Below are 16180 nucleotides of genomic sequence, written 5' to 3'. Positions count from 1 at the left end.
CACCGTGGCTGCCGAGCAGGACTGAGGGGAGGGGAAGGGAGATGCCGCCGGCTCGAGCCCTGCAGATAAAGAAAAGTCCTTTTGGGAGTTCTGTCAGGGCATTAGCCAACTTGGAGATATTTGGGAAAAACAAGCAAGCATCCATTCAAATTATAGCAATATTATACTTCTGCAAAGGTCCCTCCATAAGTCCAGGCACCAATTTTTCATTGCAGGCCAGCTGGAGCTTCTTTTCAGCGTCTGCAATTCACTGGGCAAACTCTTCTTTAAGAGATGAAAGGCTACTGTTCTCTTCTTTCATTCTAAACATTTCATCTTCTAGGTTATCATTAACTGCCCATTGTTCCCCACAGCTCACCTCATCTCCAGAGATGATTGAAGCTGGCTCCTGCTTCCTTTCAGCAGCATTAAGTTCTGTGGGGCTTGCCACCAGGCAGACCTTCGGAGGTTGAGTTTTCACTCCTCACATAAGGCACCATTTGTGGCAGTGAAGGCATGTGGCAGTGAAGGCATGTGGCAATGAAGGCACAGACCCCAAGTCCCTGCGCAAGCACAAAGAGCAGCGGGATCACTCTCCTTTCTTATTGGTCCCAAAACAAAGTCTCCACACCTGCAGATCCTACAGCTCAGCTGCCACACCTGCAGATCCTGTACTTGTTCCCACACCACCACCACACCTGTAGATCCTATACTTATCCCCACAACACTTTATCGTCCAGTTCAATTTCCTGTGCAACACGGCTCTAATCATTCATCAAACAGGGAAGCTCTTTTTAAAGGACATCCAGTGTTGACTTAAAGACTTGACATAATGAAAAATCTATTACATCTCTGATATCTTGCTCTAGTGGTCACAAATATGCACATTAATCAGTCTCAATTGGTCTATTTCTGAACTACTGGTTGTTGGACTAAAGCCAAAAGCTCTTAAAAAAACAAAAAAAAAACCAAAACAAAAAAAACAGTAACACAAAACAGAAAACAGGGAAGGGGCTGGAATGGCTGTATTATGTACAAATCCCAGGAATATCCAGTCATCTCAACATAGGAGAATTTTAAAAAATGTCAGACCCTTCTGTGTCTTAATATAAACTGATCTCTGATTACTGGGATTTACGTGGAACTGTTGCCTACAGTTGGAAGAGTTTCTGGCACCTTCCTATGAAGTATTTAGCACTGGAACACATTACCCAGAGAGGTTGTGAGGTCTCCCATGTTGGAGATGTTCAAAAGCCATCTGGACATGGCTCTGGGCAACCAGCTCTAGGTGGCCCTGCTTGAGCAGTGGGGTTGGACAAGATGACCTCCAGAGGTCCCTTCCAATCTCAACCAATCTGTGATCCTGTTACTGGTCACTATTAGTACGGACACTGATCCACACCAGCCTTATTAACTCCTGTGGCCGCTGCATGTGGGAGAGGGAGGGTGATTATGCAAGATCTAGAGATATGCACATTCTCATCAAATACATCAGCTACCTTGTGATGGGTTAAGAATGCACATATACTTTGCCTGTCTCTGTCAAGGCTGAGGAACTTTTTGACCCCTAGTTTGGTTCAGTCCTAACTAGTTAAAAGCAGTGTGGTAAGGTAAGGCTGCGGGCAGTCTCTGGCAGTAACTATCCAGGCAACAAGCCAGCCAATAATGCAGTAACACATGTTGGTGTGGTCCCATTGGTAACTCAGTCCTCTCAATAATAACATGTGTAAGAACCCTCAGATCAGTCTAGAGAAGACAACCCAGAAACTCCTAGGGCCAAGTTCAGGGATATCCAAAAGGAGGTGGACTCACCTAAACCCACTGACTCTGAGGTGACCTTCAAAGACTGGGTGACTGCCCAGGTCAACATACATGTTAAGGCTAAGGATGGTAAGACAACCACAAGCCATGACCCAACTTTCCCAACATGTAACTGCATACTAAGTGGAGGCTATAGCTGTTGCCGGACTGATCTCCTCACACTAGGGAAACTGTCAGCTATTTGGCTTTTTATTATTTTGTAAATTTTATGGTTGATGATTACAGATGAGAAAATTCCTAATAAAATTCCCTCAATAAATTGTTTTAAATTGAAATTGCCATAAATTCTGTTTTGTCTTCAACATATTTCTACTCTAAATGGCTTGTGCAGACATTTCCCCTGAAGATCTCTAAAATACCTTATCAAAACCACGTATTGCTTGGTGGAGTTTTCCAATGTGCCTTAGGGTCACTGAGCAGCAGTAAGTCCAGGTCACAGGTCTGTATCATGTAATGCTTTTCAGAACCCATGAAAATACAATTTCAAAAATGAAATCTTTCCCCTCCTTGTTTTGGAGGAATTTTGTTTCTCTGGCAATTGCAATTTCTTCCTAATTTCAAGCCTAACATTTATTCTTGTGCCAGCATTGTCCTTCAGCCCAAATGTCAATACTTTTCTTCCCCTCTACCAAAAAGGCAGCCACTCCCTGTCCCTCCCCATTTTTTTTGTGTTCGCATATAAAAGCCAAGTGACATTCCCAAGGTGAATCTTCCTTTCCCTAGGCTGTTCCAGAAGCTGGTTTTTTGCACTATCATTCTAGTTTGAACTGTTCATTTTGAGCATCGATGACACTGTATTCCAGCTTTAACAGTCACATGAGATGTCACTAGGGTCTTCTGCAGCAACGCTAGAACTTTTCTGTTGCTGCAGGGAATTCTAGTTACTGACCTATCCTGACATTTTTTTCCCCTCAGTCACATCACATTCAGTATAAGGTTGTTATTACCAAAGTAATAAAACTCGCCTTTCAATTGTCAGCTATTTTATAGCAGAAATTCCTCCAATTAATCCCAGCCAGCACCAAGACCAACATGACAACCACAGAAAAGGAAGGACACTGCCCATGTGCCACTGACCTCAAAGTGTAGAGGGGAATCTACAACAGCTAAAAGTGATAGAGCTGCCACTGCTCTCAGGTAGCTTAAGCTTTCTTTAGCAACCCCACCTCTTTCTCCATAACATCCTATGAAGGCTGAATAAAATGCTTTGCACAGGTTGGGGTAAATGGTACCTACTGCATTTGTTGATTGAAGTGAGCGCAGGTTTGATTCCAGGAGCTCAGTGACAGCAGGGTTCAGAGTATGACACAAAAATCTCCACAAATTATTTGTTCTTCTGCCCCTAGGAACACCCCTTGGATGCACGAGGTTTACAGCTCAGTACACGGACGAGAGTCTCTCAGAACAGCAGAACTGCAGAGCTCAGGTATGAGGTGCTGCAGGTGCAAAGCACACTGAGAAAGCCAGTCTTGCCTGAGAAGGCAGGGGACCAGGCAGAAACCCGAGTGTTTCAGTAAAACGCAAGTTCCCTTCTGCCAACAATCCAAGTCATCTTAAAACCTGAAAGCAGGAGTGCTGGTTTTGGCTGGGATAGAGTTAATTTTCTCCACAGAAGCTGGTATGGGGCTCTGTTTTGGATTTGTGCTGGGAACAGCGGTGATAACACAGGGATGTTGTTTTCGTTATTGCTGAGCAGGGCTTACACAGAGCCAAGGCCTTTTCTGCTCCTCGCACCGCCCCACCCAGGAGCGGGCTGGGGCTGCACAAGGGGTTGGGAGGGGGCACAGCCGGGACTGCTGACCCCGACTGACCCAAGGCATATTCCACACCATATGGTGTATGGTTGGTGTGTGGTGCTTGGTTGCCAGCTGGGCTTAAACCACAACAGCGAGGAAAGAATGTCAATTTACAAAACCAGGGAGAGACACATTGTGACAGTATTCAGATGCTACTACTCTTTTTTAACCTGAAAATGGAGAACCTGGGAGTAGATCATTTAGTTTGAGGAACTGCAACTACACACAGGTCTGGTGAACTCAATGTCCCACACCAGTTCACTGTGAAAGAGTGACAGTCCCTGGATAACAGCATGAGAACAAACTACTGCCTGTGGTGCCAGGGCTCGGTGTAGGAGCCTTGCTTGTGGGATGGGTCACTAGATGCCCTTCTTTCAGACAGGTGACCCCTGCAAGCCTTGGGATGAAAATCATCTCTGTCTTAAAATTATATTTACATCCACAACTGACTAGTTATCTCAGGCTTAGACAATGGAGATAAATAGGTACTTTTTAGGGCACGATTTATCTATATTCTTTTAAATATCTACTTCTGTATGAGAAGAACTGTGCCCTGAACTCCATTGCCTACACTGTCTCTCTCAACTATAAAGGGAGCCCAGACTAACTCATATATAAATAAATACAATGTAGATGTCTATACTTAGTCAAATAAGTTCCACTCCTGAAGCCCACCATAGCCGTAGCTGTTCAGATTTCCAGTAATGCATTCTTCTTTAATGACATCTACTGGTCTGGAGTTGAGCCATACAGTTTCTGTTTCCTTCAGGCAACGGAGCTTGCTATATCTGTACCTCTAGCCACACTGCAGTCAAACAGCCCTGTCTGCTTGACTCCCTCCTAAAAAGTTCTTCCTGGAATTCTGAACACATGAGTGGGTGGGTCTTCCATAAACTCAGTGCAAGGACTCTTGCGACGAGTGGCACAGAGCAAATGCTGCTCTGTGGATGAGGAATTCTGAGACTCATGACAGATGTAGTCCAAGAACGTAGGATCAACAGAAGAGGAGGAGAGAACACACTAGTGCTCAACTGGGAGCAAAAAGACAAGGCAGGATCTAGACTGGAAAAGCTGGCAGCTGAGAGGGATTCCTGATGGTGGCACAGTGAGCTGGCAGAGGGCGAAGGCCATTCCCCCCTGCAGCAAACCCTGAGGTCTCCGTGCTTCCTGAGCAATCCCACAGCTGTCATCTGTTTCAACAGTGCAGCTGTTCACAGAAGATCCAAGTAGGATCAATAGGCCCAGCGTATTTTAAGTACTGTCCTCAATCAGAAGTGTTTGAAACCATAAACCTGTGGTTCCCAAAGACTGTTTCTAGCTACAGCTCAATCACTGTGACCAATATGATAACTGCAATTACAACTGACAATTCTGAGCAGTCCTGCATATTCCCTACATATTATCACATATCTCAGACAAACTTAATTTTTTCCCAGGATTACAATCCCAGTTTGGGAACCACTGTTTTAAGGCAAATATTTCAAAATTACAAGAGTTTTGATAAGAGATGGAAATGCAGAGCTAATTTGTATTGTGGTTACAAATGCTCCAACTATAATAAAATGAAAATACTTAACATCAGAACAACCCACATTTATCTAGGCTTAGCTCTATTTTGACAGGTCTTGAATTTCACAGCTGCTACATGCTAAGTCTAGACATGAATTTGAAAAACATCTGTTTGATCATTCTTTAGATGTTAACTAGCTGAGTAACTGATATTTAAAATGTGTTTGCTGAGCCCTAGATGGAAACAGAATTTTCTGTCCACGGTTTCTGTAGAGTGTTTTGCCTCCTATACTCTTCCCCATTACAGCCCCGAATATCTCCATTGTACAGCCTATAGCTAGAACCTCATGTACTGGTCAATTCCCTAGTTAAAGAGGTTGCCACAGAATAAACATCTTCCTGCAGATGTATGAATGTAAGTCTAAGTCTTCAATTACTTTAAAACATGGCCAAGTTCCTAGCTGGTTTAAAATAACGGTGTTCTAAGACAAATTATTCCTTCGGAGAGTCCAATCTACTATATGCAGCACTTTTTGACTACAAACTTGTGATTTAAACCATCCACACTTCAGTTTCCTACCTATAAAATAGGTATGTTAATGGCACTTAATTTTTTCAGGTTTTTTTCTGTTTCATATGTATCAATTGGAAAACCATCAGAGGTAAAAGCCTTCCACTTCTTATCAGATACCTGTACAATGACAAACAGAATGGAATCTTGATCTTAGTTGGGCTGATACCCATTACTGAGGTTCAGACAAGACTGACAGCTTTACGTCACAGTAGACATACAGGTACAAAACTCTTCATCCTACAGGATTTACTGAACAAGTACAAGCATTCAATACAGTCACAAGAATTTAAATAAGACATGAAAAGAAATTCTTCACAATGAGAGTGGCTAAACATCGGAACAGATTGCCTGAAGAGGCTGTGAAACCTCCATCCTTAGAGATTTTCAAAACTCAACAAGGCCTTGACAGCCCTGTTTGGAGCAGGAGGTTGAACTGGATGAATTCCACAGTTTCCTCCTACCTAAACCTTTCCATGATTCAGTTGAGTAGACTCAGAAAGCTTAGGCAAAGACCATTTCCGCAGGATCTTATGAACAGTGAAGTGCTGGACTTGATCTAATAGAAATTGCAGAAAATGTCATCCATTCTTTTCTTACATGAAACATCCTTTTTCAGACTATGTAAATGTGTACAATTTTGCAGGATCTTAAACAATTTTTCTGTAAGTAATTCTTCCCATTGTATGTTCTGCTATTCCACAAGTTTAGCTTTTGACTGAATTCTAATGTAATGTAAATGTAATACAACTCTTCAGCACGCCCTCTAATCTCTTATTTTATTCTTTTTAATCATTCTAATACAAAGTTCTAAAACCAGTGTTTATTTATCCAGAACCTATTACTCCCCTTCTTAAAGGCAATCAGAAGCTAGAGCTGGTTAATGTACACAGAATCTTCTCCACCAGTTTTCCATGCATGCTGCTCCCCAGCTGCTTATTCTTAGGAGCTTTGTCTCACCTGTTTCAAAATACCTTTGTTAACAGGACTTTTGCTGGAAAGATCATTCCACCATTTCATACAAGGATTATTTTTTTCCCCCCCCTAACTCAATCTACAAATTTTTCATGACCTACCTTCATTGGCCTCTTCAGTGCTTCCTGAATATCCACACGTTTCCGCATAATGGTCTGGTCTAGTTTGCGTTCAAAGGCCAACAGATCCATGTAGGCCTGGGACTCAGGAACCAGCTCCCGGATCTGAGAAGGAAGCAAGGAATATCCAAGCACTGGAAGCAAGAATCTATGTTCCAGAGCAGCACTGCTGATGCTTTCCCAGCCCTTAGACAGCTGCGCTCAGGAGTTATCCCTAAGACAGTAGTTCCCAATTAGCAGGGCAGGACTCAGTGGCGTGGTACAAGCATATGACTGAAAAGCTGGAGCACAGAACTAAAGCTAATGACCTCTGGAAGACCCCAGCTGGATCCACGGGGCCTGAATCACGGTTGCTTTTTTTGAAGTGAGGCTTAGCTACAAGCAGCCTGGGAGCCACTGCTCTAGCAATGCAGTAAATTTGTCCTGTTTAAATGAAGTAAGTACTGGGTCTGTCTAGACTAAAAACAAAGGGTGCCTGTTCATGTTGATTTTTTAAAAACAAGTGTTACCCATCCTAAGTAAAAACTGCCATTTAGGAAGTCAACCTTTGTCAACACATCTTGGCTGAGGTGAACCTGACCTTCACATCACAGTTTTAACATGACCAGCTATGAGGTGTCAACTTATGATCTTGCCAGCTTTTATTGGTATTTCAATACATTAGCTAAACTACATTAGTTCTACTAACACACCCCCTTTTTATTTTCCCTTTTCCAGAGAAGTTAGCAGAGGAGGTGATACAAGGTAGGTTAGAAGGAAGACCAAATGAACTGAGCTTAGAAATGGGCAAGTATACTCTTACATGAAAGAGTTGGCTCTTAATTGGGAATAACTCATGCAGGCAAACCATAAAAGAAAGGAACTGTAAGTAATTATAATAAACCTACCAGACTGCCTTGTCCATTTCCATGACATTCACTCCAGCTTTCACCTATACAACTAAAATATTTAACTGTTGGAGTACTTCTGTTCTATAGGGAATAAAAGTTAGTTGATATTCCCATTTTGCTTTAGGATCAGAAGTCTACAGTTTTAATTTGGTGTAAGACACAAACACCTATGTGAGAGACACCAGGCAGACACCCGTTCACTATGTTCTGTGAGCGTGTAAGAACTATTGCATGAGGTCACGCCAATAGTCTGTCTATCCTAGTGTTGTGTCTCTGACAGCACTGGAAAGTTGTTGCCCTTTACTGCCTACAGCAGCCTGAGGCATGGCGTTCCAGAACCTCAACAGGCAGTGGGTGAAGAAGTACCTCCTTCTGCTCATTTTTAACCTGCCATCTGTTAGCTTCATTTGATGCCATCTCCTTGCATAGCTGGGGCAGCGGTGGGCAGGCATTCTCTATGCACCTCCTCCATACTGCTCATATATTTTACAGTTTTTTGTCATCCCTTTCTTAATATTTTCCTTTTCCATAATGAGGAGGAACAGTTCCTCCCTTCTGTACTTACACTGATTAAGACTATCAAATAAATGTCTCTTTCAACCTTATTTGTTTGTTTTGAGATGCTAGACCACCTGCTCTATTTAGAGCAGGACTGACACTTTGGAGAAGCAGAAAGCATGGAGCCAAAAACTCTGCTCAGCTTTAGCTGAACCACTATAATTTTAACTGCTTGTATTCTTTCACAAAGTCTTAGGATCAGCAGAATAATAAAAGAACATGAACATTTTTAAGAGCAAAGCATGAAGAGCAAGCACTGCCCCGGAAACATCAAGGGTTGCCAGACAGCTTGCAGAATAAAGACAGCAAGGCAACACTTCCTCCCCACAGTGAATACAAATCTTTGGACCCAACAAAATACCCCAATGCTTTTATCCTGTCCCACACAGAAGAAAAGATTCCTCAGCTCCTCACACAGAGGAAATCAATTGTGCGGTACTGCAGTCAATTAAAAATTCTGGACCCAGAACATAGTTTCAGTCTTTTAACTCCAAGGTCCAGCACAGTCAGCTCAGGGACTCCTAAGGCAGAGATGAAGAGGGAGGTGGCCTACACTGCCTTCAAGGTCAAGCATATACTACAGCTGTGATACAACCTCTCCAGCTGGTTTGCAGGGTACTGGACCCAGGTTCTAATGAAACTTCTAATCACTTCTGTAGAAACAGAAGTGATCTTCAATAAATATTTCTACTCCACACTTCTACTTCTCTTACCACATGAAAGCGAAAAGGTGTTTCCTATTCCATCGCTATAACCAAACTGCATGTTAAACATTTTAAGAGGTTACGAAAGCATAAACACTTTAAAATGGCCAACAAAGATAACACTACATATAATTCCTTGAACTGCAAATGGCTTCAGGTTGGGAGAGTATCTGGGAGAATAATTGTACTTGCTTCTGTGTGTACTCTTCTTTAGATGTGTGTTATGGTCACAGTGAAGATGGGCACTGGGCTCGATCAAAGATCCACTCAGGCCAGTTTTGGCTGCTCTTACAGTCTTTTGCTTTCTCACTCTACCACTGCAATAATCTTTTGGAGGCATGATAATGGTCTAATTTCATCCTCTTTCCCAATTTCCCCTCAAGAGTGAGAGGAAAATTAAAGGGGAGCCCCAGCAGTATCCCATCACAACAAAGAATTTTCTTTGTTTCTGGTACATCTTAGCTCAAAAAGATAAAGGTACTCTTACACTCCAGCCAGTAGTAAATCATTCAGTTTTCTTCACAGATAACTGAACCCCAGATACTTTGGTGTTTATGTGACAAGGATCTGTGCAGCCTGCCTAATTCCTTCTTCTTGCATGGTTTGTCCTAACTGAAAAGTCCATAGCTCCCTTCAAGTCTCCTCTTTTCTGCTACAAAAGTTCTAACTATAAATGTGTACAGAGTATTTAAAGACCCAAATTCTCCATTCTGGCCTTTATCTATTTCAAGAAACTATAAAAAGCACCTAGCAGCAGCATCTTGTCATCTAAGGCTTTGAAGTCTGTATGTTAAACCTTATCTTAGAATTAAATAGATAAATGGAATAGATTACTATTAACATTAATAAGATAGTGTCTTTCTAGAGCTTAGGGTTCTTTTTTTTCCTACTGTGAAAATTCAAATGTTTCAAAATTTTCAAAATTAGTAAGAAGATATTATTATTAAATTACGTACTTTTATTCTTGATTTCCATGGATATTTTATCAATGGTGACAAAAGAATAGAAAAATTATAAGAGTGGGGGCAGTGAGGACAGTGCACGGGGAATCCCATGATAGGAGAGGCTCTCACAATTCCCTTGTAAAAGCAACACCATGTGGGGGCCCCACCACATGTGCCTGGAAAGAAATGTGCAAGGCTTGAGAAACAGCCAGAATCAGAAGCCAGCGAACAGCTGCAGTCTCTGGGATATGAAAAACATCATGAAATAGCTTCTGTGTCTGGCACAGGATGACAGTATGGAAGGCAATGATAACAGACTGCACACTAGGGAAGGCTTCACCTCAATGCTGACACTTGCACAGGAAGAGCTGATACTGCGAGGGGCATCTCCCACAAACCACCCCATCAAGAAGGAGACAAAGCCTTTCTTAGGCATCTGGAGGAAGCCCCACGGTTGCAGGTCCTCGTACTCATGGGGGAAATTTAACCACCCTGACATCCGCTTTGAGGGCAGGAGCACTGCATGCAAGCGCTACAGGGGATTCCTGGATTGGACTGATGACAATTTTCTGACACAGGTGATCAACAAGCCAACAAGGGGAGGTGCCCTGCTGGACCTGTTACTCACAAAGCAGGAAGCACTGGTTGGGGGTGTAAAGGTTAAGGGCAGCCCTGCTACGAGATGGCAGAGTTTGTGACCTTGAGAGAAGCGAGCAAGACCTGAAATTCAGGACAGCAGGTTTTGGCTTGTTCAGGGATCTGCCTGGAAGGATTCTATGGGACGGCGGCGATCCCTGGAGTACAAAGGGGCCCAGGGAAGCCGGCCGAACTTCAAGGACAACCTCTTCAAAGCAAAGGGGAATGATCAGCCCAACGTGCACAAAGGTGAGCAGGCCTGGCCGGAGGCCGGCAGGACTAAGCAGGGAAATCCTGACTGGCCGCAAATGCAAAGAGGGAGTGCACGGAGGTGTAAGCGGGGATGATCAACCCACCAGGAACAGCACAACGATGCCCAAGCATGCCAGCACAAAACTAGACAAGTCAAAGCTCAGCTGGAATTGAACCTAGCAATGGATGTGGCGGGCAACAAGAAAGCCTTCTGCAAGTGGATCAGCAGCGGAAGGAAGACTAAGGAAGACTCGGGTCTGGGTCTGGTTCTGCCGCTCATGTCAAAAGCCACGGGAAAAGGCTGAGGCGCTCAGTGTTGTCTTTGCCTCTGTTTCTCCTGCTAAGTCCTGTCCTCAGGCCTCCCAGTTCCCTGGGCCTATGACAGAGTCAGGGGAGCACGGCTGCTCAGAGGGACCTTGACAGGCCGCAGAAACAGGATGGCAGTCCAATGTGTAAAGTTCAACCAAGGCAAATACAAAGTCCTGTTGCTGGGATGGAATGATGCCATGCAGTGGTGCAGGTGGACATCACCTGGGTAGAAAGCAGTTTTTCAGGAGAGGACCTGGGGGTCCTCATGGAGAGCAAGCGGAGGATGAGCCTGTGAGGTAAGCCAGCCGTGACAAGGGTCATCTGCAAAATGGGCTGTGTTAGCCTAAGTGTTGCCATCAGGTCAAGGGAAGAGGCTAGTCCTTGCTATGCCACACTTGTGAAACTGCACCTGGACTTCTGGGCAGGGGACCAGAAAGACGTGACATTCTGGAGTGAGGCCCGCAGAGGCTCACCAGGGTGCCTGGGGGCTGGAGCACATGCCTACCAAGAGAAGCTGCAAGAGCTGGGTTAGTCCAGCCTTGAGACGAAAAGGGGAAAGGGAGATTCTACTGGATGCTGTGGGATGTTCATCCAAAGGAATCAATAAAAATGGTAGTCTACCTAATATCCGCTAAGTATATTTAAGGATATCTCCAAATCAAAAACTGTGGAGGACATGAACATTGACCAAAAGTAAATGAGAACAAAGCAGCCATGCAGCAAGAGGGCCTTCATAAAGCTGGGCTGCTCAAGCAAACATTTTTATACAGCCAGATGTAGACCAGTAATGACACTCACCCTTCCAGAACACTGGCTACCTAACCTTAACACCTCTGAAAACAGGAAATTAAGATCTACAGTTCATCTTTGTCCTTCCCTTACTTCAGACCTGGCACTAGCCACCAGGAATGGCTAATCTGTCATTACCAAACAAACAAACAAGTCAGGGATAATCCACCTTTTGAAATCCTCAATTCAAAATAGGTTAACAGTAGTACTGGAATAGGTGAAGAGGTAAGGTGGAGAGCAACGTTTATCTTATCATTAAACAATGGTGTGAAATAGAAGTGTCAATCTTCAGAACAAGTACATACAGGAAACAACTGCTCTGAGTGTGCAATAATTTAGTTATCTACTAGGTGATTTGAGAAACAGATGGTCACTATTCACGAGGCAGAAGTAATATTACTAACGGAAGAGGTGACTGGTTGTTGTTCTGGTGAAACAGAAACCTTGAGGAGCACTGCTAGTAGGAGATGGAAACAGGAACACCGTAATGCCTGTGCCTCTGAATTCAACACAGAATAGGCTGAAGTTGTCTGGCATATACCATACAGGACATGTTCCAGCTCCTCCTGGGCTTAACAACTATTATATAAAAAAAAGTATGAGAGGCAGAGAAACAAGAACAAATTCTTGCTTGTCCACTGTCAACTTCATCTGCTTCAAGCATGTCTGACTCCCTGCTCTCCAAGACAGACGCTTGTACTGCCAGGTTCCTGGGTTAGAGACGTATTGCATTTCTTTGCAGAAGAACTAATTTTGCTGTGTTATGACCATTTTATTGGGCAATTCAGATAATCCTCTTTAGCAATAATTGTCCTTCTCCCTGTGTTTATTTACTGTTCCATTAATCTTACCCATAAACTTTACCATCAAATTTCACATATAATGCATGGCACTGGGGAAAAAAAAAGCAAGCTACACTGCACTGGGACAAGAACTGATCTTTCTGGTCCCACTAGAAATGGCCCACTCACCGATATGTCTCCAAACTGACAGTGAGGTACTTGTTAATTTAAGGTAACCAATAAGCTTACTTATACTGTAAGATTTTTTTATAGAGATGTCATTGATAACAGATCAAATGGCTTGAAGAAATCCAATAGTATCAATAAAATTTCTGTTATCAAAGAATCCTGTGATTTCTTCAGAAAAAGGCAAGCTTGTTGAACAAGATTTAATGTTTACAAAGCTGCACATGGCTCTATGAAGCATCAAAGTGCTCAGATGTCTTCACTTGGGTAGAGGCACAAGGATCTCCTCAAATAATGTAAAACTTAAGAGAGAGCTCAAAAGAAGCCCAGGCACAGAACAAAGATCCTCCCTCATCTAGAGAGCAGAAAAACCTTCCAGAGGGGAAGAGAAATTCCCCAAATCTGAATTTATATTTTGCTGTCACCAAGAAAAGGTGAGTGCTGTGAGTGAACCCTAACTGGACAAGCAGAGAGGAGAACATAAGAAAAATATTGTGCAAACAACAGAAGTGCATTCTCCCTCACTTCTCTGCACCTAATCCAGCAATCCTTAGCACAGAGCCAGAATCCCCAGTCTTGACTTCCCAAACCTCAAAAAATCATGTTCTAATTCAAAAAATGTTTTCCCTCTCTCTTTACGTTGACATTCCATTAACTCCTAGTCATATGCCTCACTTAGCCCCAACTCCATCACAACCATTATCGTCCTAATAATGCGATTGTGTTGGGGAATGGCACATTTGTAAATTTATTTAGAATGTTATCTTTATTTTGGCTATCTCATTATCAAATAACTATTAGCAAAGGAAAAAAGAGTTTCATGAGAAAAAATAGTTATCCATTTATAGTCACAGAGTTATGGGAAGAAAACCAAAGAGTTAAGTCGTATTTTGACTTAGAGCAGAGAAGAAACATGGAACCAGGACAGATAAGCCAGCTATGGGCAGCTAAAGATACATGCAAGATTTAGAGAGATTTACTCTGATTTCCCTACGATGCTTTAAGCAGAATGCCATGAACATTTCCTACTTATGAAACACAGAGTCATGGACATTTAAATCTAGACTAAACTCTCTCAAGTCTAACCAAAGAAACAACTTTGCTTCAGTCTCCAAGGCTATAGAGAAAGACTCACATTATGTCAAAACTAATCTAACATTGGAGATATCCTTAACTGATCTAAGCTAATTACTGCTGTGGCTGGAAGAGTACTAAAAAGCATCATGTGAATTCCAGATTTATTCTTCTAAATATCAAGAGACCTAGCTGTATCACTTCTGCAAGAAAATTACATCCCATCCATACCTTAAAGATGTCAGAAATAATGGGAAAAATAAAGGAGAACAGATATTTTAAACTTTGAAGTGGTCCTTAGGGATACAATCCTTCACAAGAACTGCTTGAGGAATTAACAGGGACACACAGGTAAAAAGCAAATACTGGCCATGTGTTGCCCAAGAAAGCTGAAAAAAAGCATTAAGACAAAGATTCAGTTTTCATCATGGCCAAGTGACATATGAAACCTTACATCTTTCAACAACTTTGACTTGGCATGTTTATTAAAATGGCCCAGAAAAGGAAAAAAAAGACATAAATGCATTAAAAGCTGTAAAATTTTCAGTTAATCATGACCTGAAAAGACTGTAAGACACTTCAGAAAAGGCTGCTTCTGAGTTTGCTGACTGGGCTGCATGGTGGCAGATGAGTTGCAATACTGAACACACACAATGCGATGCACAATAAAGCAAGCAATGTGTCTGTACTGGTGGGTACTAATGAGAGCAAGTCTACTGATGAAGGTGACCAAAACTCACTGTGGATAAATTAATGAAGTCATCTGCATAAGCAGCAACAAACAGACAAAGATGCAAGATATATAAAAAAGAGGAATGGTTCTGGGGCTTTTATAATTTAATGTGAATGTAAGGAACAGAATCTACACATGACACAGGGTGAGGAAATCAGAAATAAAGAGGACAGGGATAGGGGTCTATACCATGGTGAACTGGGAGAAAGAAAGTAATACCAATTATTAAAGGTATTTCTGCAATCAAAAAACCTAGAAGCAAAGAATGAAAGCCATAGCTACAGCGTGGGGACTCTCACTGGTTCCCAGGGAAATCTTAAAAGGATTTAGGAAATGGTAGGGGACAAAACAATAGCTCAAAACACCACTGTAGCCTAACAGCCACTGTGGTTCCTAAATATGTGAGCAGGAAGGCATGGAGCAAGACTAATGATCTTACAAATTATGGCCGAGCTTGGCAATAGCATAATCACTGAAAGAACACCAGAGTCACAAATGAAGAAATCTACTAACAAACTCAAGAAAATTCTGAGAAAAGCTATTGAGATGATTAGCAGATGGGAGAATAGCCTCTATCATACAAGGTTCCATGAAGCCAATTGATTTAGCTTCACTTATGAGTATGTATCTACCTATATAAAAAGAAAAAAAAGTTTCTCTGCCTATCAAAGTGACAGCACAATGAACTTGAAATTTTTAAGTTCAGATTAGAAATAAATTGACTATTCTTAGGAGTGAGTGCAGCCAAACACTCAAAAAATTCGACAATGACTGCAGGAAATATTTCACCACTAGTGATTTTAAATACATATGCTCTTATTTACAAGTAAATCCTCAGGCCTGTCTTGTAGAATTTAAACTAAACCAAAACAAAGTAGCAGCAAGTCCTCATGATAGGGTCAGACTTCAGGTTGTCCGGTTGTATGGCAGTAAAAATAAATCAGTACTTTTCTTCTTCTCCTAGAAGATCAAATACATGCTCTTTCTTTTCAAAGTCTTCCAGAAGAAGGCTTTCCATGCCCTAGTAATATTAAATAGAACTCTCAACACAACTATTAGGAGTTGATATACAAGTATGCAGACCATACAGAGCAGACAGAATACTGACAGAAATGACAGAAAAAAGAATCAGTGTCAGTGATGGAAAACCTGAGCTTAAGATGGAGATGGAGATTTTCTTGAGTTGCACTCATTGCCACTGACACATCTGAGATCAGAGACATAAGGAGAAACAGATCTGAGATTTTCCATTTCTACAAAGAACAAAGCCATCTCCCACGCTCTTAACACTACACATATGGACAACAAAACATAGGTCTCCAGGATTCTCCTGCTGCAAACAGGTTAGCTCTTGACTCCTCTCTTTTGAAAAAAAAGTTAAAATACAGCAATCATTTCTGCAACTTCGGCCATCAGAAAACACAGGATCTGGGAAGTGCATTTTTGGCATAGACAGTTTTCTAAAGGGGGTTGGTTGGGTTTTCATTAGCATCTCTAGGTGAAGTGTAGACACCAGCAAACCTAAGAAATATATCTCTGTCAGCCTCATTGAC

The 16180-nt window shown here is 42.2% G+C and overlaps 1 protein-coding gene across 1 annotated transcript in view; it reads right to left on the bottom strand.

The window, feature by feature from the left end:
• Positions 1–16180, bottom strand: part of SMARCD3 (SWI/SNF related, matrix associated, actin dependent regulator of chromatin, subfamily d, member 3) — a 68141-nt gene that overhangs the window by 29364 nt on the left and 22597 nt on the right. The window contains exon 4 of the mRNA XM_009640572.2: positions 6753–6875. Coding sequence (XP_009638867.1) covers positions 6753–6875 — 123 coding nt within the window. The remainder of the gene's footprint in view (positions 1–6752; positions 6876–16180) is intronic.

The sequence above is a fragment of the Egretta garzetta genome, unplaced genomic scaffold (assembly GCF_000687185.1).
Source record: "Egretta garzetta isolate BGI_Z169 unplaced genomic scaffold, ASM68718v1 scaffold786, whole genome shotgun sequence".
Classification (NCBI taxonomy): Eukaryota; Metazoa; Chordata; class Aves; order Pelecaniformes; family Ardeidae; genus Egretta; species Egretta garzetta.
The sequence above is the reverse complement of the archived record's forward strand: the minus strand, read 5'-3'. Positions and strand labels throughout refer to the sequence as shown.